A 23511-nucleotide genomic window follows, 5' to 3' on the forward strand; every position below is an offset into this window, starting at 1 on the left:
AGATCAAACAGTCAGTCAATTACCTTGAGAGGGCTCCAGTGGCTGTGACAGAGCGGAGGAGGCTAAATATCCAGGATCAAATACTCTCCTCTGCCTGTCACATAATGAGGCTGCCTCACCAGGCTCAGACAACACACTCAGAATGCTCAAACACAGGGCACGGGTTAGGCAGCGGACTGAAACTCTGCCATGACCTGAGCAGAGAGCACGAAGGGTAGCTTATATCACAGACCACATACCTGCTTTTTCTTGCATGACAGTGAAACATCCCCCCTGAGCTGTGCGTGTGCATGTGTGTGTGTGTGTGTGTGTGAGAGAGAGAGAGAGAGAGTGTGTGTGTTGCCTCACCTCAAGGTTGCAGCCGTCATCATTACACTTGCGGAAATAATCTCTGTTAAGCTTGCCAATGCCTAATGCTAATTACAAACACATTGTGAAAGTAAAGAGACTTATTTTGTGTGCTTCCCATGACAATAGTGAATGTTATGCACTGCACAGTAACATCATTATTGCATTTACAATAAATGAGGGCATAATTGCATTTTCAATAAACTTTATTAAATTTATGCAATTACAATGATCTTGTTAAAATGAACACATGGAACTTAATTGATTCACAGTTAATGCAAGATAGCACACATCAATACACAGTATTTCTTATTTTCAAAGTTTGATCAGTGTAATGCAAGATAAACATGTAAGTTAAACTAATTCAAATGGAACCTGCTCTTTTTCCGTTATAACTTGTTTTAACAATACATGAAATCAAGTAAAAACTGCTTATGGGTAGGAAAACTTCTCCAGTAAGCGAGTAAAATGGAAGACAAAGTCCTGTAGCACTCATTGGCTGCTTATGGGTTCACTCACACACAAGATACAGCCAGATGACACCTCATCGATCCCAACATCTTTTAAAGATATTACTATGATTTATGGCATAGCTGAGGTAATTCTCTCACCCTTTCCCCACTCTCTCTTTCTATCCCTCTCTCTATCGTTAGTGGCCTGTAGAGCCTGGTCATTGGGGTTCCTCCTCTAAATCAGCCGTCACATCTCAGCTTTGACAACATCCATTAGGTTCGACACACTTTGGCTATTAAAGGAAGAGCGGACGTAAGCGGTTAAAGGCCTATTTAAGCCAATGTGAGAGTGGGTTTATGCCTCAATGTGTGCGAGTGTGCTGTTGGGTGGGGGCTCCACCATATAGAAGGGTGGAGCTTAACTCCAGAGTCATTGGAGGGGCACAGACTCATCTGCATATTGGCACAGAGACGCCCCCCTGGTGACCCCGGACTGCGATGGGATAGGATGGAGAGGCTGGCGGCGTTCCGGGGGAGTTCACCACTAGTTCAGGGTGAATGAGAGAGTGCTGCGGCATTGATCTTTTCTGAGAGAGAAAAAAAAAGGACAAAACAGAAGTTAAAACACTAGTGAGGGAGAGACCGATGAGACAGGGGAAATGGAGGAGGAGGAGGCGGAAAAAGATCACAGTGCCTCAAATTGGATATAAATGATAGATTAGAGGTGTGAGAGGGCTGTGTCTTTGTTTTCCAGGGATGGGTGTTATGTTGAGCCCTACACAGGTAGCAGAGTCACTGAGAGTGCGGGGTTATTGACTTCCATGATTGCCAGGCCAGTAAATTTGACCCAAGGCACTGACTGCAGCCTGCTTGCTATATAGCGTGCGGCACAGTCCCTTATCTCAGAGTGATCGAGAACCCCCTTACATACTAGTACACACAAATTACACACACACAAACAGAACACACCACTAGCAACAAAATCCAGGGACACACTAAGACCCAACACTTACCCCCGGTCTAACAATCATACACACACACACACACACACACACACACACACACACACACACATGCACGCACGCCATCGCCATTAATGCGCCCAGGCAGAGGTCAATCTAATAAACATGGGGTCATTGCAGTGGTCATCAGAGGCCTGTCTATAGTGAGAGAGCCTTTAAGGTGCTTCCTAATTGTATCCCTGCGGCCTTCTAGTCTAGCTTTTTATAGCCGATCGCATGTACACAGGAGAAGGGAGGAGAAAGGCACTGAAGAGAGGAGCTGAAGGAAAGTGGTATTTTTAATGTACTACTGATTTGACTCTTGTGGTTTTCAACCCTTTTCTACTGGGACCAGTTGTTTTCCTGCAACCCTAACTGATTTCAGATACTAAGCTTATCCTGGTTTTTAATCCTCCCGAGAAAATTGTAGGGACACATTTTAATGTTCTTATCTTTTAAACAAATGCAGGTCCCTGCAACAAAATACTTAAGTGTGCAAATAAAGATTTAAAAAAGAAAACTCATTACTTCAGGGCTTGTATTCACTCATCTGTTGTCTGTAAACACATGTACATTTTTGTTAGATCCATCTATCAAGGGATGAAACTCTTAATGTCATTTTGCGGCAAACCTATTCTCCCTCTGGGAAACAAGAGGGCACCTTAATATGGTTTCTCCAGTCCAGTTACAGTTATGTTGCTGAGCTGCTAGCCAGCGGCGGCAGAAACAGGCCATTATCTCTTAGCGCTCATGCTGAATGGTTAGCGAGCAGGAGTAGGAGACGAGGCGTGCAACAGCTGCAGCCATGATCTGTCCTCATCATGGACGCTCCGATGCAGAGCCGAGATGTTATGTAGCAGGACTAGCTGGCATAGAAGAAACATAAAACTGCCATTTAGTTTGCAAGTTAACCAACTAAAAAGCTGGCAAACGCTAACCCAACCCCTGAGGCGGGCAGCCACCAGAGGCGCTTGGACCAGATTTCAGGCTCCAGTGTGACCCCAACTTGGGAACTGGCTAACCTGGAGGAGGTCAGAGGGAAACCCAGCACTGCTGCCCCCCACCACCACTGCCAGACCACTTGATATGCTTGCTTGTTACCTTCTCCAACTTCTATCTTGCCTATCCTCAATCAGCCCTTAAGAATGAATGACTACCGCTTCACTGGTTTCGCTTAGTGCCTCTATTGTGCATAACTCTCGTTTTGTTGGAAGGTCTGAGATGGAAAGAGGGAGGTGCAGTGGTGTTGATTATCAGGTATCCACTTGGATAACATACAAAGGCTGTCCCATTGGACTAATAGGTCATAGGCTGTAAAGGCTCTCATACATTGGGCCTTGGACTTGCATGCAGTGATGCAGTACATTGTGGGATTGGTGGCCTCACAAGACTAAAACATATCCTCTTACTTTAATTGCTTAATTTCACTTGTTCTTTTTCCACAGTAGGTGTAAGCAAAATTGTTGAATAATGTCAGAATAGTTACCATACACTTTCTTCCAGCTTCACAGTAAGCAAATATTTTGTGAACCATGCTTATGTGTGTATTTATGTGTGTCTTTTACATGTAGGCACAGAGCGGCATGAGCTGACCTCCTGGATGAGTTTCGACTCCATCTTCAGGTTCTTCAATAAAAGCCTGGAGGCGAAAGAGGATGAGGAGGCGGAGGAGACCTCCAACGCTGTTACCACACGCAGCAGCTCCCTCAAATACAAACACCAAGATTTGTAGAGGATAGACAAAAAGGACTTGGAACGAGGCGAGATGGAGTTGTGTGGCAGGGGATCAGAGAGGGGGAATGCAGAAAGGGAGGCTACGGTTCCAGATCCTCTCTGCTATTCTTAGCTTCCCATCTCCGTCTGTAACCTCCCATCTTTTCTCCTCACCCTTCTCCCTGAGTGTCATTCCTCCCTTCCAGCTCTCCCTGGCTGTGCAAACACACAGCCGTGTTGTTGTAAGAGATGAGTACAGGGTCACCATGTATACATCACAATAACGTTTTGCATTACTTCTAGATGAGCACAACTGTCAAAGCAATATGGGCCTGAGTGTTAGCGCTTCCCGTGGGCTGTGGCCTGGCTGCGGGTACGGGCCATGGCAGCAGAGATTAAGGCTGACAGGCGCTGTGCACAATGCACTGTGGTGCACCTCTAATTGTCCTGACATCAGCCTGAACTGAGCTAATGCCCCGCCTGCCCTCCAGTCTGCACTGCTCAGTCTCTCCCTCCTCTCCCCCCTGGTCCTAAAGCATGGGCTACTTACCCTGACATCAGCGCATGCTGTAAGGTATCCTCTGCTGAGGTTCATTATCAAGCTGACTAGTGTACATCTTCTTTTTTTTAATCCCTTGCCCTCCAAAAATGTTATTTCTTTCACAGAGTGAACACATTCTCTTAACTGGGGACCATTTATTTTGTTTCAATGATGGGTGTTTGTGTTTTAACGTTTCCTCTTTATCGTCTAACTCCTCTGCACATGAAGTCTGATTTAAAAGCTTTTTTTTTTTTACTTTTAGCTTAGTGTAAAATGTAGTTCAAACCTGTGCCATATATTTTGGGGATTGCACAGTTAGAATAAGAGATATTTTTTAAATGTATCAACTTTGAGCTAAATATAAATGCAATGTTTAATACAAACATTCCCACTATTCCATTTTTATTTGTATTTTGTGCCAATACTTCAGTTGTGAGTGTTTACTTTAGAATATCTCTAGGATTGATTTGCAGAGCTGTGGAGAGTGCGCTTCTATGTGTTTATTATAAATATGTCTTTTTTTTCAATTTGATATCCTTGAAATTGATGTCTCCGGATGATTGGATGTGATGAAACAAATAAAACAAACACATCTGTGCTGAATATGAAAAATTCAGGACACTGAGCATATTTAAAATTACTTAAAGTCAAGCATCAAAATGGGTTTGCGGGATATCTCATTTTAACAGAAGCCAGAAGTCAGCTCAAAACTCTCATAAAGCCTCAATATATCACCTTACATGTGTCAGGAAATCCAAGATTTCAATATTATTCTAAGCCTGAATGATATTTCCTTAGATGTTGGAGAAATGTAACATATCTTTTTTCACCCCTTTTTCCTCCCTCTAAAGTACTCTTCTTGTGTACTTAAAAGTGACAAAGTCAGCTCCCTGCTCAGCTGTATAATCTGACTAAATGACACAAACATAATAAAAAAAATCCTCAAGGCTGGTGTGCTTTATAAACCACTCAAGGCTTAATGGAATACATTTCTAATGCGTCATGACATTAGTTAAAACTCAAACTGGTACTAAATCTTATGATACCTTAGACATCTTTCTCAAATACATATTCCAGTCTTTTCTTCAAATAGTTCCCATTGTTTAACTTTTACACTGTGAAATCCTGCCCCTCCTGTGTGTATGGTTTAAGGCTTTTGTAGATTATCTTCCTGCTGTAATGAGACAACTGTGGCTGATGGTTGCAGGCCTAGTTTTCTTTTAATGTGATTCAGATCTCTCCAGGTTTTAGCAAAGAAGTTGGTTTATTATTTGACTTGATGAGTTTCGTTTCAAGATACCATTGCTCATCTTTTCTGCTTTCAGCTACAATCAGTTCATTTTTCCCTCTATAATTTGTATATTGTTGCCTTAGGAATAAACAAGACTCTGTTCACTGTTTTTAATAATATCGAGCAAGCCATATGTGAATGGAACTAAAGATGTAAGAGCAATTTATAATCCACAGCAGTGTGCAAATAAAGGGGGACTAATTTTGACAATTGCTCTTTAAGACTTTTTTTTCAGGTGTTGTATTGGTTTCAGAAACATGCATATTTTTGTTTAATTGCAAAAGTATTTGGATTTGAACTGCAAGTGTACTGCCCGATCACATATTTTTCTAATGTTTCCAAATGTGTGTCTCATTCTGTTTTGATCCATTTTAGTTTTAAAAGTCTTTAATAATTATTTTAAAGTTGATTTCATTTTTTTATTATTTTATTAAAGCTCTGGGAAGCAAATAAAATTAACTTTAGCATCTTACTGTTTATACTCTGCCTACATATTTGTTATTACTTTATTATTGATTTGTATTTCGTGTTGCTCTTTATTCCCTCGTGTTTTACCTGCAGGTGTAGATTACTGATGCCGGTGCAGAACACTGCACGTTAGGAATGTGTTGAAAAATAAATCAGCAGTGCTAGAAAGTCAGGTATGATTGCATCGAAGAGAGACAGTGAGATGCTCCCTTAAGTGTAAAGTGAGTGCTGCGGGACGAGAGAGTGGAGCAGCGGGTTAAAAATGACTTGAGTACTCATCTCACTTGACTCCTGAAAGCTAACCGAGGCGGAAGATAACTAACCGGCATTTGCTGCCATACGAACGACTATTGGCAAGTGTCCTTTGTTATGTTTCTAAACTATCCAAAAAAACTAATTTCACTTGATTTCAGCGTTAACTGTAGCAGGGTATTCTGAAAGAGCAATATCTTTAAAACGATTCTCGTCAGCGTGTAGCCTGAATAAGTCACTCAAGTGTGTCAAAAGGAAAACAAACTATAAACAGTAATTCTCCTCTTTTTGGTCATTAATTTTGGCAAAGTGAGCCCCCCTCCAACTCAGCGAGGTTTTACAGCATCATTTGTTTTCACACGGTGAAACCGATCAGGTCATTAAACGCCCCCTCAATAAATCTTTAGAAATCTTTTCCATTAACCCCTGAACAACAAGTGGAACCAGGCGAGTCCCCCTCTCACCGTGTCAGGCCGCTGATTAAAGAGAAGCATTCAATCTCTCTCACACACACACACAATACTCAACGTTCTGACTTAAATGTGTTTAAGACATTTTTATTTGAAGACAAACTAATTTACAAATGATGCGATATTGAGAGAGAATATTTCGAAGCCTATTAAATGAGAATTTCCGGAGTTTTAATTAAATAACCTGCCTTCTGTCCACAGGAATGATGTAGTGGTAGGCTTCTTTAAATGATGACCTCCAGGCAACGATCATCAAAGACATACGACTAATACTACATAGCAAAATGAATTAGATATTCGGTCAGGAATTATGGTATGCCTTAAGACGTGTTAGCTATCTGTGATTAAAGTTTTGCAAATGTGTTTGAGTATCGACTTCTGCTTCTTAGCATGTAACTAAATATTTACTATATCCCGTTTATCCCTTGTGAAATAGTGATGGTCCTGCATTCAGATTGACCAATCATACATCACTTTGTCACATGTGGCTGTCTCCCCACTTCCAAAGACAGCGATGATCTCTTCATGTCTGCAAGGTGCTGTCCCTTCTCGGTGGTTCCTAAAAGTCTCCGGGACTCCCCACACCAACCGAAAAACAGTCTGATGCGTCTGTCTTTTTACTCGCTAGAAGTTAGCACAGCGTGTGAATGTATAATACGTATGACTGATCTGATTATAGGTTTCACTCTCCCAGCTATTGTCGTGCAGACAGTTGAAGGCAGCTCCACACTGAATCATATCTAGAACAGAAAATGACATCAGCTGCGGAGCATTAGGATGAAATCCTGCCAAATGGGGGGTCTGCTGTAATGGCAGGTTTTGGGGAGGAGTGGGTGGGTGGGGTAGAGACCTTGACATGAAAAAGTTGGGGGAAGCCCTGTGCTGACACAGCCTGATATTTCAATTTTTACTTTAAGAGAGTTGTTGTCACGCTTGCTTGCTCTGGCCCTCTCTGATATGCACGCCATTCCCGCAGAAGATGAACTCTTTCCAAAGGAACCAGGCATTAGGCAAAGTTGGAATGTCACCCCTCTGACAGCCCCCCCCCCCCCTCACACACACACACACACACACACACACACACTCTCTCTCTCTCTCTCTCTCTCTCTCTCTCTCTCTCTTCTTCAGCACTCCTCCAGCGGATCACTGTCAGATCACTATTTGCATAATTATATGCTCAGCTCAGAAGAGAACACTAACCCCCAAATTTTACGGGTCAACTAACTGCAACAATCAATGTTTTATCGGGTATACTAAGGGAGAAATATCTTTAACAATCATGATGGAGGAACTATCTTTCTCTGCCTCTCGCCCCTTCTCTATCAATTCAATTCAATTACTTTATTGGCATGACTGCTTATCAGAAACAATATTTCCAAAGCAGTTTAAAAAATGTAAATTCACCCCCCACCCTTGCTCAAAGAAAGACTCCCTCTCTCTCTCTCTCTCTCTCTTAGTACGTGAGCAAATACTTTTTCATCTATTGACTGAGGGAGAATGTCTGGCTTAAGCTTGGAGGTGCATTCAAGATTGTATCCCTTCTTCCCTTCCCCTATTCTGCCCCTCTTTTCTCTGTCCCGGCTCTATACTGTGTTCTTCCTCAGCAGAAGAGCTCTTTAATATAGGGCCTGTGTACCACACCACAGAACTCACTGGCCGATTTCGTTAGACATCATTACATATTCATTGACTTGCAGAGAAACCATTTAATCCAGTGGAAACAACTCCTCTTCAATCGCCTCTCTCTTTCTCTATTCTATAAGGACTCGCAGACTGAGACGACAATTGGAGCCGCAGACATCACATTTAGGAAAGAGTGTGTCTGGGCTTTATTCTGCAGGGCGAGGAAGGTGCAGCACTTGTTTAGAAATACGCGTATGGGCACAGGTGTAGCACCAAGTGGGGTTTGGGGGGAGGGGTTTTGGGCCTCTTAAGGGGTGCAAGAGTCCCCATAGAAGCATGTAAATATATACTTTAATAATATCTGTTTGAACTTTTAAGGCAAATCCATGAAAAAAGGAACTTACGTAAACATGTGAAACGATATGAGCTTCCTCTCCTCGCTTGCACACATACAAACACATGATGTGTCTCGTCATCCCTCTGCCTTCGCTCTCAGCTGTTTCGAAGCTCTTATGAAAAAGGACGGCCATAATTTGTTGAAATATGTCAACCAGATCGGATACCCCAGCAACATTGCAATTCCCCAGGTTATTTTAAGAAGAGCAACACTTGTAGAGGGGTGGAAGATTCCTTTAGAGACTACAATCAGATAGAGTGAGTCCTTGTAAAATAATAGGAATATTACCTGTGGTTTTTCGTTGGTATTTTCGTTTCTCGGCTTTGCTGTCTAATACTTTTAAGCAGCCACTACATCAGCAGCTTTGTCCTAATGTGTGTGTGGTGCGTGCTTGGGGATCTTGGCATATAAGACTCCGATTGTGGGACAGCTGTTGGCAGAGCCGTTTTACGGTGTTCAGTCCATTTGGCTTTAATGGCAGCTTTCAGGCGGACCGCTACTCTATCCCCTCACCGCCCCCTCAATTACACCTCCTCTGATACTCTGCTGGCCTAAAGTCTCCCGCAGTAAAAGAAACACCCTCTGAAATGCAATACATTTGAAGAATGGACTCTGACTTTTAAGATTTGGGGCTATACTCGGATGATTTCAGTGAAGCAGTGTTAGGCAAGCAGTGACGAAGGAGGTATTGGAAACGAAGTATACCTCCGCTCATTGGCCTAGTTTAACAGGCCACCGACGGCTTACTGTGGAAAATTGGTCATTTTGTGTTGATGAATGACATTCAGGATAAAGGGGGTGTATGTAGTCCTGTGATCGGAGCCTTTCTAAGGCTTTAATAAACGACTCGATATCGGGAAAATTAACACTAATAATGTGATTTTTGGAACTCTGTAATTTTCAAATTTCATGGCAACATTTTTACAAATGCCAGCTTTAATTTCATGTGGGTTAGTTTTCTATAGAGACTTGGCCAACCCGAAAACTTTTATTGTAATTCATAATGTCCCCCGGTATTTTTTCACAATATACACAGAATTCGTTGAAGAAAGCATTAATTTAATGCTCACATAACTCATCTGTAAATTACACCGGATTTGATTTGTTATATATTTTTTCTTTACGACAACTTTAATGCCAGGCTCTTTACCCATTTGATCATTTTAATCCATCGATTAATATACAAATACAAACATAGGATCAATAATTATATAATATAATAATGCACATTAACTTTTTTTTTAATAAAATCTACTAAAGTTGCTTTTTCTACATAAAACCTTGATAATACCGAAACACTACAGTAAAATATTATCACATATGTTATATAGTAAAAATCAACATTAGACGATGTTTTACCTAAATTAAAACACAAATGTACTTTATTTATTTAACATTTTTAAACGTAATCAAGTAAATTGATTTGATTAAAACGATATATATATATATATATATATAAATGTTTAATGAATACATAACCACCTGGATTATTCGTTATCCTAAAATACGATTTTTGACAATATCTTAATGGAAATCATTTAGAAAACAACAATAATGCAATAAAATATTAAACTATAAAGGACGCTTCTTTAGCTAAGAATATGCAAAAAAAATAATCTTCAACGAACATATATTTAAAACAACTTGCTGAGTGTCTTTTGATTCGTTTTCTCAAAGTTTACAGAGTTTTTCTGAATAAAGATAAAGTGGACTTTTCATCGGAAAGTGGCTCTTAGTTGTTTCTTCAGGAAAAACAAAAAGATACAGTCTCCTTAAAAACCCTCGTATTAGTACGAACAATAACTCGTAACTGTGTAACGTTCCCTCCATGAGAATAAAATTTAGGGCACGGTCTTATTTTCAGCACTAAAGCAACGAAATAATGAGGTATTTCCAGAAATCCTTAAAGAACAATCCTCCCTAAATCAATATTGCGTTGGAGTAGGTAAGATATCGATTAGTTGATGGTTAGAGAAAAGGCCAGAACTTACACGGCAAAAGAAGGTTCATTAGCCTCATATATTACCATACCTTACTGGGGGGTTTTTTTGAAAGTAAAAACTAATTTTTACCTTTTTAGTTAAATAGTTTGTTTAAATATTTCAATATGAAGACAAACAACTCTGGGTGCAACATGTCTAAAATTTCAGTTAAAACAACTATGTTCGCTGTGTTCCTCCTGAACTATAGCCCACCATTCTCTCTTTTGGATTTAAAATCTCTGGGAAAAAAAGATTGCAACGCTATATTAAATAACACATTATAGATGAGTTTCATCATATGGATGCAGCCCTCCGAGGATAAACACGGCAGTGCGTGGGGTAAGAATAAAGTCCAAGTTATTATTACTGTGAGAGCAGAATTTCACTGGCAGCACCCTGCATCCTCATTACATCCAGCCCAAAAAGAGATGAAGGTCTAAATGAAATTATTGCCATCCAATGAACTCAAATTAGCCGGGCCGCACCATGACAGACAGCTTGGATCGAGAAAGAGGGGGAGAGGGCTTGGAGGAATATAGGTGGTGGGATTGGCAGGTGTATGTTTTGATGTGCATTTCATGGTTTGCAAGGCCCCTTAAGTGAAGTTGGGTTCATTTTGAATCTCCGTGGTTAAGCGAGTTAATATACTTGTGTTATTAAAGGGCCTGCAGTCACCTTGCAGCCTGCTCTCTGATGCCTAACCCCTCCTTCCTATCCCGCCGGCTTAGACTTTGTTTCCATCTATTTCATTTCTTTATCAGCCATTCAAATATAACGTTTATTTCTCTCTCTCTCTCTCTCTCTCTCTCTCTCTCTCTCTCTCTCTCTCTCTCTCTCTCTCTCTCTCTCTCTCTCTTGTGCACAATCTCTCCATCCGGTTGAATAGCTTTCTTTCTTGTGGCGCAGGTCCTCATTGTGTTTGCCACCTGAGTCAGCAGGGAGGATGAAAAGAGGAGAGTTTGGCGGAGGAAGGACGGGAGGAAGGGTAGTTTGACATGCAGGGAGGGAGACAGACGCGATGATAGGCGAGCAGGGCCCTGTGAGGACTTGAGTGAATTTACCTGCTCCTCCGGTGGCGAGCTGTGCGCGCGCGCGCGTGTGTGTGTGAAGTTAACGACACAGCGGCCAACTCTGCTTTATTGCTGTTTATCCCTGCAGCAAAAAGCTGTCAGGCGCTGACAGATTGGCAGCAGCTCTAATCAGTGCTCTCTTCCCTTCTCTCTGAGATCCCCTCTCAACTCATCCACTTCTGATCTTTCTCAAATGCATTGTTACTAACGCATTTTATTTTGTGGGAAAATGTAAAATGCAACTAAATGCAACTTCTATGTTCTATTTGAACAATATCAAGTTAGTTATTCATAGGCTCAATTATTTTGTTTTGCAATAAGTATTTGGGAATCTAGACATACATTCAAAAAAAATTAAGAAATGGAGTGGGGTAACTGACATGCTTTTTAAAACTGTTTTAAATGTAGAGCAAAACTTTTACATTTTAGGTTCAGAGGTCATTTATTTTCTTTAGAAAGAGCTAGCTAATCTGAATAAAAATAAATAACGTATCTAATTAAAATAAATAATTTTCTGTATTCTGCACAGTCTAACAAATGTAATCCAGTGCATGTGAGGCAAGTGAAGTGCATATCAAAATAAGTTCATAATGACATCGTGTTTGATCTGAACATTACTAATAACAGATCTTTCTGTCTTTTTATGGATCAAAAAGATACATAAAACAGCAAACTATTTATACTAGTGACCGTGCAACGTTTTTTCCACAGCTATATTTAATAGAAATATTTGTAGCATTAACAGTTGTAACAGTTCAAAAAATTATTGGAAAAGTTATGCTTTTAACCAAACTTTCAACCTTCAATAACTATATGTGCATATAGTTTATTATAGATCCAAATGTATATGCCTACGTGGGTATTTATATCTGCTAAATATGATACACAAACAGATAAACACTGTCGAATAAATCGGCAAGCCCAAGAAATTCAAGTGTAGAAAAATCTTTATGAAAGCCCAACATCCAGCCTCAGCTGCCCGAGTCTCATACAGAGCCCGCAGAATAACAGTGGACCTAAAGCTATATTTCACTTAGAGCCTTCAATGGGATTGGTGCTTATCTCGCCAACACAGCGCTGCTGACCTGTAGGCTGCAGCATCAGAGGTGTGTGTTTGTGTAGAGGCGTTGACCTGTCAGGGGGGACTTGTTAGGACTTTAACTCCGACTGCTGGCGGTCTCCAGACATCCGGGGGTGGCATCGATTTGAAACTTGTCCTGTCTAATTTGATGATAACATCCAGCCTGCCCCGCCGCAGCACCATGGACAGCGCACTGTCTTGACCTTGCCTTGCTATCAAATTACCCCCGTCTGGGCCACGGTGGGAGCCCAGCACCAACTTTACCATAGAGAGAGAGGAAGGGGGAGAGATAGAGGGAGATTTCTGCTTCTTTCTCACCAAAGACACATCTCCTCTGAAGCCAGTTCTTACACCCTGTAATACTGTGGTAAATCAAGAAGAGGATGGCGATTTACACTGACTGTTTCGCCAACCGCCTATGTAAACAACACTCAGTCACAGAGTCGTTTATTTTATGTGTTTTCCTCCTTAACGGGCTTGTCCGTCCTTGTATGACGTCCTTCAGGTCGCCTATCCTTAAATAAACCTTTTGAAGTAGTTAAGGATGTAAAGTAGATACACTGCAATATAAACATACTCAATTAAATGTAAGTCCTAAAAAATGTCATATAAGTAAAGTACACAAGTTTTGTAATATCACTGCAAAGTATCAAATGTAAAACTACTACTAAGAAATATGCCCCCTGCGAGTGTTAAACATTATATTTAATTTCCTCAGTTATATTCCAGCTCCTTTTTATAATGGATATCTAAATTACAGATTCTAAAGTACACTTTGAGATCGTCCAGCAAATGTGTTGCATGCTAGAGGTGCATAATCTAATATTTGTGAAGCAGATTGAAAAATTCCATCCACTTTACCATACTATATAATTATTCTTACTTGACATCAGCTTCAGAAAGATGCATCAAGTGGGCTTTAAGACAAAACCAACCAGACTACATACAGGATGTGGAATTCTGGTAAATAAAGCAGTGCGTGTAAATAGATGCTAAGCAAAAATAGAAAAACACGCGATTTATATTGTGCAATTGTTCTCAGAGTAGTTACACCCTCTCAGCTGCTGCACATACTGTGGTAACAAGTTGATTTGGGAAGCAAAATGTCTAAAGTTTTAGAGCGAGCCCAAGGCACTAACGGGAGGAGGATTTACTGTCGGGGGAAGAGAGGGAGAGGGAGAGAGAGAGAGAGAGGGGCTGTTTGATGGAGCTCTACAGCTTTGAGACAGCTTGTTAATTAAAACCCCAAGAGATGAGGCTCTGCAGCCACCGTCCATATCAGAGCACCGCTAACTATACTGACAGCAAGTTACTTAACAAGCGAGCGCCTCAATCCTACACCGGTTTATCACAGGCAAGCAGTGAGATATTTTAATTCGTTAAAATCCCACTGTAGCTGTGAAATATCTTGTTTTCTACTTAGGAAATTATGACAAACCTTCGTATTCTCTGTCATACCGTGGATAGAGCCAACATGGCTGCTTATGGTTTAAAATCCATACACCAGATTAAATGTGTCGAATTCGATTACGGAAGGAAAGAAAGAGATGTCACAAATGAGCGAATTAGTCTAGACATAGGTTGGTGGTATTAAATGCTTTGCTTTATATTCAGGCGTTGGAATTATTTCCAAAATCAAAGTAGCTTGCGATTTCAGAGAAGCAGATAGGCCTCAGTGCGGAAACAAAGAGGCAACATTGAGTCAAAACAAAGAGGCTACTGTGTGTGTGTTTTTGGTGAATGAGTTTTCTGATCAATTTCAATCGAGGTCATCATACGCTTTGTCCCCATGCATTATTCCAGCTTAATTGAACCTGCAACCCGCCCTTTGCCTGCGGGATCTCTGAGCAATTGCAATTCTATACGCATGTGTGAGATGATGGCTTGTTAAGTCGAGGAAAACAAATACCAAGAGAGCCTTACTCAAACACTCAAAATGTATGACGGGCCCATGGCCATTGTTCAAAAAAATAATTGAAACGCTGCTTCCCTCTCTCCCCCGCTCGCTAATAATGTGTTAGTAAAAGTGCAGGCCAACTCATGTAAATAGCAGTGAGAGAAGACGTGGCTGTGGAGGAAATGAGGTGAAGCCTGACTGGCTTTGTGTCTTGTGGGGGGCTGCAGGTGGAGAAGCCCTGTGTACAGTAGCCTACAAGCGAACCTGCTGTGCCACACCACCCAGGATCTAACGGGGAGGGGGTGTGTGAATGTGTGTGTGTGTAGGACAGTGGAGAATACAGCTCAATCAAGAATGAAATTTGCCTTGCTTAGGGGGATAACTAGTGAACTACAAAGTCCCAGAAAGATTCAAATCCCGAAACTTCTGTGCCCAAAAGTGCCTTCTCCACTCGCCTCTTTTAAAGGCTCACTTTAACTAACGACATATAAAATACATCATTCTATCATTATCAATAGGAACAACTTTGTATACTTTTTGCAAAATAAGATGAACTAATAGGCAACTTTTAATTAGCATATAATATTTCAATTGGCTCTACATTAGAATACTGGATTGTGCATTTGAAATGTGAATGTCTTCACATGATTCAGATGAAGCCAAAGTAAAGAAAAAAGCCAGAACACACATTCACAGCCCACAAGGGCTGCACTTGCACAGTTTTTATTCAGCCACATAAGAGGACATCTATTCTCTCAGCCTGTCAAATTATACATTTAGCAAATTAAAAGATGTTGAGAAAAAAATCATAGTTTGCATTTGGTTACCATTATAAAGCAGTTCATAACTACAGTAAATATTTCATCTGCTTACATAATTAATACGTGCACTCTTTCATAAAATGTTCCCATTTTAGAATTCACATCAGATTGGTATCTTTACATTTTGCGTTACACAAGTAAACAGAAAAGGTGACTTCTTTTCCGAATAAAACAAAGTCGTAGAAAGTACTTTTCTTTGCAGAAGTAGCGTATTCCAAATGTGTGTAAAGTGCGTCTTTCTTTGTCATTGAGTGCCGTATTAAGGCCCCTGCACCTGATCCGTTTGTGGCTGGTCTGGGGCCACAGCGCTTTTTAAGACAGCTGTAAAAGGCTCTCCAAGTCTCCAACACATTCATCAACGTCAGACACCGACAAGGCGCTATTTAGTGAAAGTGTAACTGCAGCAGTATATCTTAGAGCAGAGTGGGCCACTCAGCAAACAATACAATGGACCTTTTTTCTTCTTGGTTGCAACCAATCTAAAACAGATTATAAAGTGGTAGAGCTGATCGTTTGATTGCTAAATAAAAAAAATATTATGGTTTATTTCTCTTAAAGTTTATATTTTTTAGGTCATATTAAGCTGTTTTTGCATTATGGCACCTAAGGCATTTTTCCTCAGACAAAGTATTTGTCAATATAGTAAAACGATTATTTAAAAATGTTTTCCAAAAGACCCAATCAGGTGCTTCTGATGTGTGTTTTAGTTTAAATGAATTGTCTGTTGCACTGTCAGATTTTACTTACAATGAATAGTTGATTATTTGTTTGAACATTTATTATTATATTCCTTTTATTCCTTTCAAGATAATTAAAACGTGTATTAGTGTATATTTCCTGCAGTTACATCGCTCATACAAACAATTAATTATCTTAAGCTCTTAGTGCGAGAGTCTGTTTTATTATCAGTTTACATTCAAATTAAATGCATTGCTGATCGCTAGTTTTAATCGACGTGATTCGACAGCTTAACAAAACAAACAAAAATTGTCAGTCTTCATAGGCTAATGCAATTATAAAACTCCCCCACTATTCGCAGCGGCGCGTTGCATTACAGTCGTTTGCAGCTGCTGAAATCCCTGGTTAAGAAACGGCCCTGTGAAGCTGCTCTGTGCTGCACGGTGGACTGAGAGCAGAGCCGAGGAGAGGGAGAGAGGGGGATTGAGGCGGTTCTTGTGTCAGAGGGTCCCACAACGCAGAGCGCCATCTAGCAAACAAAGGTAGAAACAATAACAGCACGGAGGGTCTGAGACTGAGAGGCTGTCTTTACGCACACAGGCACAGCACATAGGGGCTCAGAGTGACGCCACAACAAAGTGCCGCGGTTTAGCGCACTCAAACACTACAAACTTTGTGTATCGTGCATGCCACAGCGCGATCACAGCCCTGCAGAGCCTTGCTATGCAAGCTTACCATTTGTACAAGATTAATACACGATCAAGCTCAAATCGACTACATTTTTAATTGATTTTATTTCACCACCCGATTAAATTTAAATGAGCATCCGAGGGGTCTGAACAGGCTGATCAGTGGTCAAGCTGAAAATGGTAGAAGTTTTAATGTGAAAGTGGGTGAGGGAGGGGAAGGGCGGCAGGTGACTCCCCACTTGACAAAATCGATAGATACTATCACTTTCAAGCTCCATCACAGCGTTTTACTGGGGGATTGTATGTGTACCACAAGCAAACAATACATCTTCTGTCCAGTGCATTGTTGATAGTTTATATAATAAAACATATATGATGATTTAATGCGGTTGAGAGGTGTTAGGAGCTGGGTTTAAAAAATTAAAATAAAAAAACATGGAGAAAGAAACGAGTAAAGTTGTGTGTAAAATGTCCAGTAATATGTCTCGAAACACTTCCACTCTCCCTCACTCAGCGATCTCCCCCACTCATCGCACACCGCAACGATTATTTCCTATACGTAGACACAGCTGAGTCGTCTTCCCTGTAACATCATCGCTGATAATCATGCTGCAATAACAGCAATGGCAGTTAGAGCTACATACAGTAGCTACAAGCAGTAATAATGATGAGTAATAATGATAGCAGTGGTAAATGCCTGGTTGCGAGTGTAGGGGCACAAGCATTATTAGTGCAGCAATCAATGCAGAGCTATATATCGGAAGAGATCGTGCTTTACTGTGCTTAATTCAATCGGCAGATTCTTCATGTTATTGTTCACCTTACTCCACATTATAGCCAACTGGTTAAAAAAATACTTGGATATTTTTATTTTCTCAATAGTAAACTGAAAAGCTTTTGTTATTCTAAACAAAATCTTATAATATATTACATCAAATAATTGGTGTTTAGTTTAGTTTTTGGAGGTAAAATACATTTACAATTTTGACACAACACTTAGACATGATGTTTAGGTGTTATAATACTCAAGACAACATGTGAGTGATTGGTAGCTTTTTGCAATGATATATGAACCGAGGTGTCAGGGGCAAAATTCCTCACATTCGTTATCTTGTCATTCGCCCCTCGACAACCAGCAATTTGTGACAATTTTTTGCTCGGTTAAGGCGTCCAATAATCCCTCACAGCCTCCTCACTGAAATTAAAGTTTAAACTTCATGGGTGCGCTTATAACTCGGCCACTAATATAGTTTTAGAAATAATTATAAGGTAACTGGGAATCCTCCCACTGCAGTGTACCTCGCCTATTTTTAGTGTGTGTTTGTGTGTGTGTGTGTGTGTGTGTGTGTGTGTGTGTGTGTGTGTGTGTGTGTGTGTGTGTGTGTGTGTGTGTGTGTGTGTGTGTGTGTGTGTGTGTGTGTGTGCATTTTAGACGCACGTACGCGTGTGTGTGCGCGCGGGCGCACAAACTGATGCTGCCCTGGAAGTAGATTGGGGTATAAGCACGGCAGGAGAGTGCATTAATTGATTTATTAATTAATGTGAGATATACAGTTTATTGCAGTTATATTGCGTGTTTTACCATTATGTGATGTTGTTTACATTAAGAAATATTCTGTGGTGAGCAGGCTGGATCTTTTCCAACGGTAATATGTTATATATTAAAATTCTAAGATCTTAGATTTATGTGAAATACGATAATCCTTCTATATATGTAACCCAAAAAAACCTTAATATTGGTGATCTATTCTGCCTGATTTATTTATCACTTTTCTAGGAACACTACATGGCATTCTGTGAGTCATTCAGTTACACTTTACAGCATACATGATATTATATTCATACGTTTTCCGTTTTCCCTTTAGAAGTGAATCCTTGACATTCTGCACTATTAACAAAATTGTAGTATACGGTATAGCCCATCAATCAGAAAATGATATGCTTCCTCTATGGCAAAGCCCTATTTTGGTGGTATAAAGAATCTTTTTTAGAAAGGTTTTCTATCTCTCAGCATTATAGTGCTCTACCCAACCCCGCGAGATTACATGAAATGCTCCACAGCAGCTTTAAAAGAACTTTCTGACAACCTCACTTGGCCTCCTTATTTGAATGAATCCAGCATGTTATTTGACCAAATCAAAGGGAACCTCTTCCTTTGTGCACCTAAACCTCTATGATCCACCTTGTCGTCCACATGTTTTATTTTCTGCTGCATGTTCTGCAGGCCATGCCATAGTACTGAGACCCCACCTCCCTTATAGCAGCCACAAGCATGCAAAGGAAAGAGTGAAGATGTGACGGGGCGTATTTGAAGTATGACGAGCTTTGTGGTCCACTCCTTTTCACTCCCTTGCCTCAAATATACGCCCGCTTTCAAATAAGCCTCTTTGGCAATCCCATGCCGACCCCCCTAACACACACACCCCCTGCCACCTTGACATGAATGGGCGACTGACCTTTAGGGCCGTGTCCACTCTGCGGTCCAGTTTTATCCAAATAAGCCTTCTTCCCCCACCCTGCCTCATACGGTGCCAGCAATTCTTTACTGATATCATCAGCGGATGCAAATGAATTTGGACGGGGTGGGGGGTGCAGGAGTGTGTGTGTGTGTGTGTGTGTGTGTGTGTGGGGGGGGGGTGTAGTCATGGACAAAATACCACACTTGCTGCAGAATGCTGCATGTGGAGAGATGAAAATATTGAATAGGCTACCCCGCCAGAACCATCACCGAATTCAATATTGAAGAGGAAAAAAAATACGCATTCCTTTCCCAGAAATATTGGCGCTGAAATACCACCAAGAAAAATCGCCATTCAAATGAGATGCGTTTATTTCTGCATGGCCTTTGAAGAGAAGAGAGAGGTCGTGTCACTCAAGAGAAGGAGAGGGCCACTCCGTTATAACCCCCTCCTTTTTTCTCTCCCTCTCTCCCACTCTTCCCTTACCCTCTTCTCTCGCTCCTTCCGACCCCCACTCACTCTTCATCACACACTCGCGCACACGCACGCTCATTTTCACTATAGCACGCTGGCTTTGGGGGCGACACAGAGGCTAGATTAGAGTTTCGCTCCTTTAACAAGGGAGAGGAGGCACTTCTATAATCACAGCGGCGGTATGTGGGGCCACAAAGAGTTTGCAACCACAGGGCGACTGGTGTTCTGTAGAGTGGTCCAAGCCGTGGGCAAGCCAGAGAAACGCTCTATCTAACGTATTACTGGTTTCAAAACACAGTGGTTATAGTGCGTGAAGAGGTTATTAACCCACAGAGCCCAGCAAAAGACCACTCTCCAAACAGCATTACCCTGCCATCGTTTGAATTAAGACAATTCAGCACGTTAACATGACCAACGCGAATGATCAAGTAATTATTTAGTATGTAAGGACAGCAATACGTCCCTTGTTGACGATTTAGAGTGTGTTTCTGCACGACTGCTGGCACCCCCCGACATCCCTTAAGCACAGCAGTGTAACATGGACATACACATTTGATTGATGGTGCTGAGTAAGATGGAAAAAAGACATGTATTTATCAACATGCCGCATGTTCTCTGAGGTGGCTGAGAGAGGCAGAGAGAGAGAGGGAGAGCACCAACATGGATACTAAATGGAGGCAATGGAGGCAATGTAAGGAGCGTTTCCCCGTGGCATGGGTAAAAAATACCCTTCAAAGCATCGTTTCAGTCAATCATAGTAGACCTACAGCAGTCCAGGTAAACACAGATAGCGACAATATGAACTCCAAATTTGACAGTAAAGCAACCAATAAAACAACATTGACTAGATAGATAGATAGATAGATAGATAGATAGATAGAGAGAGAGAGAGAGAGAGAGAGAGAGAGAGAGAGAGAGAGAGAGAGAGAGAGAGAGAGAGAGAGGGATAATCACATTTGTTCATGATTCGATTTTTTTGTCTGCCATTTTCACATAACAATTGTATGAGTAACTGCACCAATGCAACAAAAACTATATTTATTCTCCTGCAGAAATGCAAGCTTTTATCATGTCACAGCTAAACTAACAAAGTGATACAATTCAAAAGGATTGAGTCCATTAACCAAATCCTTGGCAAATGACATTCACATGTGTTTAGTGGAGAGGTTGGATACCTGCTAAAAAGCTTGCTAATTCATTGTCAGCGGATAATATAGCAAAGGACTACTGAGGGTATAGGCTCAGTGGATTATATCTTTACAAGCATTATTCTGCTTGAGTGACTGGCTGAAAAAAACGCACAGGCTCCAGAAAAGATTGGTCAAGCATGAGTGCGGCCTGTATGTTTTGTCTTCATAACATATTAATCCGTCGAATCATGAATTGGAGACGTTCTGAGCCCTTAAAGGTTTTTATTTCGACTTAAAAGTCCACATCAGAGCACTTTAAAAAAAACTTTGCACGCATATAAAGCAGAGCTCACTAGTGGCCCAACTTTTTTTCTTTAGTTTTGTATATAATGCTGCGAAAATGGGTCACCAATAAATTCCGTCTCAGCACTGATGTAATTGCAACAAAATGCTGCTGAGTAAAAATTGAGGAGCTCGTTGACTGCAGTGGCACAGTCATACACCATCTGGAGTGTATTAGAAAGAGAAGCCGTAAATATTACTGAAAAGCCCAGGCGTTATCAGGTATGTAAGCCTGGGCCCTGCTGCATGGCCTCCCATATGTTCACATAATCACACTGTTGGGACGTCTATTAAAACCTATCTGAATTTAATAAATGAACACAGTAATTCAATTCAGTTTGTTTGTGCAGATCTCCCAATGACTCCCAGTGTTGGTCTGTTTACATTTTTGGAGAGGGTGGATTATTATGGGATGAACTTCTGCAGGGGCTCATGGGATGTTATCACAGTATTGAGGTTGCTGTTATGTTTGGACCATGAGCAACAGGTTAACTGACTTCCTCTTTAACTTCCCCCTGTTCATCTTATGAACTTAACAGCTCATAAGCGCCGGCATTAGTTTTTATTAAGTCGCTTTGTCTTTTATAGTGGCATCACTCTGCCACTGAGAAACACACCACATCCTCTCAAACTAGCTCCTCTTGAGCTGCAAACGCTCTGTTACATCCGATTCACACTTTTCCCCTTTAAAACCAAGCATTTCCTTTCCGACCATCCGGGTCTTTCTTTATCCTAGTAGGTAGTGTGATTTATTCCGCAGAGCATTTATGTATGTGTCTACGTGCGCGCACATACATGAGAAACACTTCCATTTGTGTGAACATGAGTCCATCCATATACTGTACATATAGTATCCTACAACTGTGAGAAAGCTTTCTCTTTGGACTTCAATGCCACGTGCTGTTTAATTTATTTGTGATGACAAGCACACACGCATGCATTTGTACGGACCCACACACGCACAAACACTCACACTCAGACAAATGCCCATCCTCTTTCACTTTTTACGTATATATCCCTCTTCCTCCTCCCCTTTCTCTTTCTCACTCACTCCCCCTGGCTTTATCCATTTCAGTCCGTGGAACACACAAGAACACTGTGCAAAACACACACACACACACACACACACACACACACACACACACACACACACACACACACACGGAGAGAGAGAGAGAGAGAGAGAGAGAGAGAGAGAGAGAGAGAGAGAGAGAGAGAGAGAGAGAGAACGAGAGAGTGGAAGAGAAAGATAGACAGGGCGAGAGAGGGAGTAAAAATGAACCTTACTTTTTTTTCTTTTCCTGCCGTGAATCTTCATCCATCCGCTGACAGAGCTTGACTTGATCCAGCCACTTCTTTCCCAGTGCTAACAAGTCTGTGGTAGTGCGCTTTAATTAATATATTTCTGGGCTCTGTCCCGAACCCAGAAGCTTTAGAGAGGGAAGAGGAGTGCAGATTGAGACATATTGAGCCCGCTTTAAAAGGATCATTTCATCATGTGGGAGGTTGGGACACACAAAGTTTGGACCCGTGACTGGCATTCCGGAGAGACATGCATATTTTAAAACAACAAAGCAAGACAGAGACCGGGGGCCCCGGGTGGGAGGGGAGAAAAGTTGGAAAGAAGTTACTATCAGATGAACAGCTGTCATTGTTGGGCAAGACATGAATGCATATTAAGATATAGTCATCTGAAAAAAGAAGCATGTCCAAATAATGTCATTGGTAGTCCCTGTATCACTCATTTAAATCAGTAAAGTTTTCATTTATTCTACTAAAACATATATCGTTTTTATTATTTTCAAATATTATAATTATATATATTTTAAGTATTTTTTTTAAATACAACTTTGACTTCTCAAGTTTAAGAAATGTGGATTTTTTTTATTATCCGACCTCGTTATCGTTAGATCTGTCTGATCAGATTATTTTTGAAATCGTAAATACAAGTTCTAATATTAAACGTTGAAACAAGATTTTAAGGTGAGACATTTTTAGAAATGTTGACACTAAATGGAACCAAACGTGTCAGTGCAACATTTTTGACCTACTATTGATTTGGAAATACATTTTTTATAGTTCACTTTCTCATATAGCAAACAGGTTGTTGATATTTTTCTATCCTGAAATATCTAAATTATAGCCGTAAAGATTGCAATTTAAAACGTCTCCCACGTCTATTTTGTCAAGTCACACACAATTGTATATCTCTCCCAAGTAAAGCGAGGGTGCTTAGCGCTGTCACTTCTGCACAGCTTTTACAACATCATTCTCCCCCCTTTTTTCTCTACTTTACTGGAAGTGTTTCTTTTTTTTCCTCTAGTGCATGTGG

At 40.9% G+C, this 23511-nt stretch overlaps 1 protein-coding gene and 1 long non-coding RNA gene across 4 annotated transcripts in view; one reads left to right on the plus strand and one right to left on the minus strand.

Moving 5' to 3' along the window:
* Nucleotides 1-6899, plus strand: part of arb2a (ARB2 cotranscriptional regulator A) — a 146823-nt gene extending 139924 nt beyond the window's left edge. For all 3 annotated transcript variants that reach the window (XM_063897397.1, XM_063897396.1, XM_063897398.1), the window contains exon 11: nucleotides 3373-6899. In XM_063897397.1, the coding sequence (XP_063753467.1) occupies nucleotides 3373-3533 (161 nt within the window). In that variant the 3' untranslated portion in view covers nucleotides 3534-6899. The remainder of the gene's footprint in view (nucleotides 1-3372) is intronic.
* Nucleotides 537-22622, minus strand: LOC134873621 (uncharacterized). The gene is made up of 2 exons (XR_010166972.1): nucleotides 22467-22622; nucleotides 537-1387 (listed from the first exon to the last, which is right to left on the minus strand). It is a non-coding gene; the product is annotated as an uncharacterized LOC134873621 (long non-coding RNA).
* Nucleotides 22623-23511: the final 889 nt, after the last annotated feature.

The sequence above is a fragment of the Eleginops maclovinus genome, chromosome 12, assembly GCF_036324505.1.
Source record: "Eleginops maclovinus isolate JMC-PN-2008 ecotype Puerto Natales chromosome 12, JC_Emac_rtc_rv5, whole genome shotgun sequence".
Classification (NCBI taxonomy): Eukaryota; Metazoa; Chordata; class Actinopteri; order Perciformes; family Eleginopidae; genus Eleginops; species Eleginops maclovinus.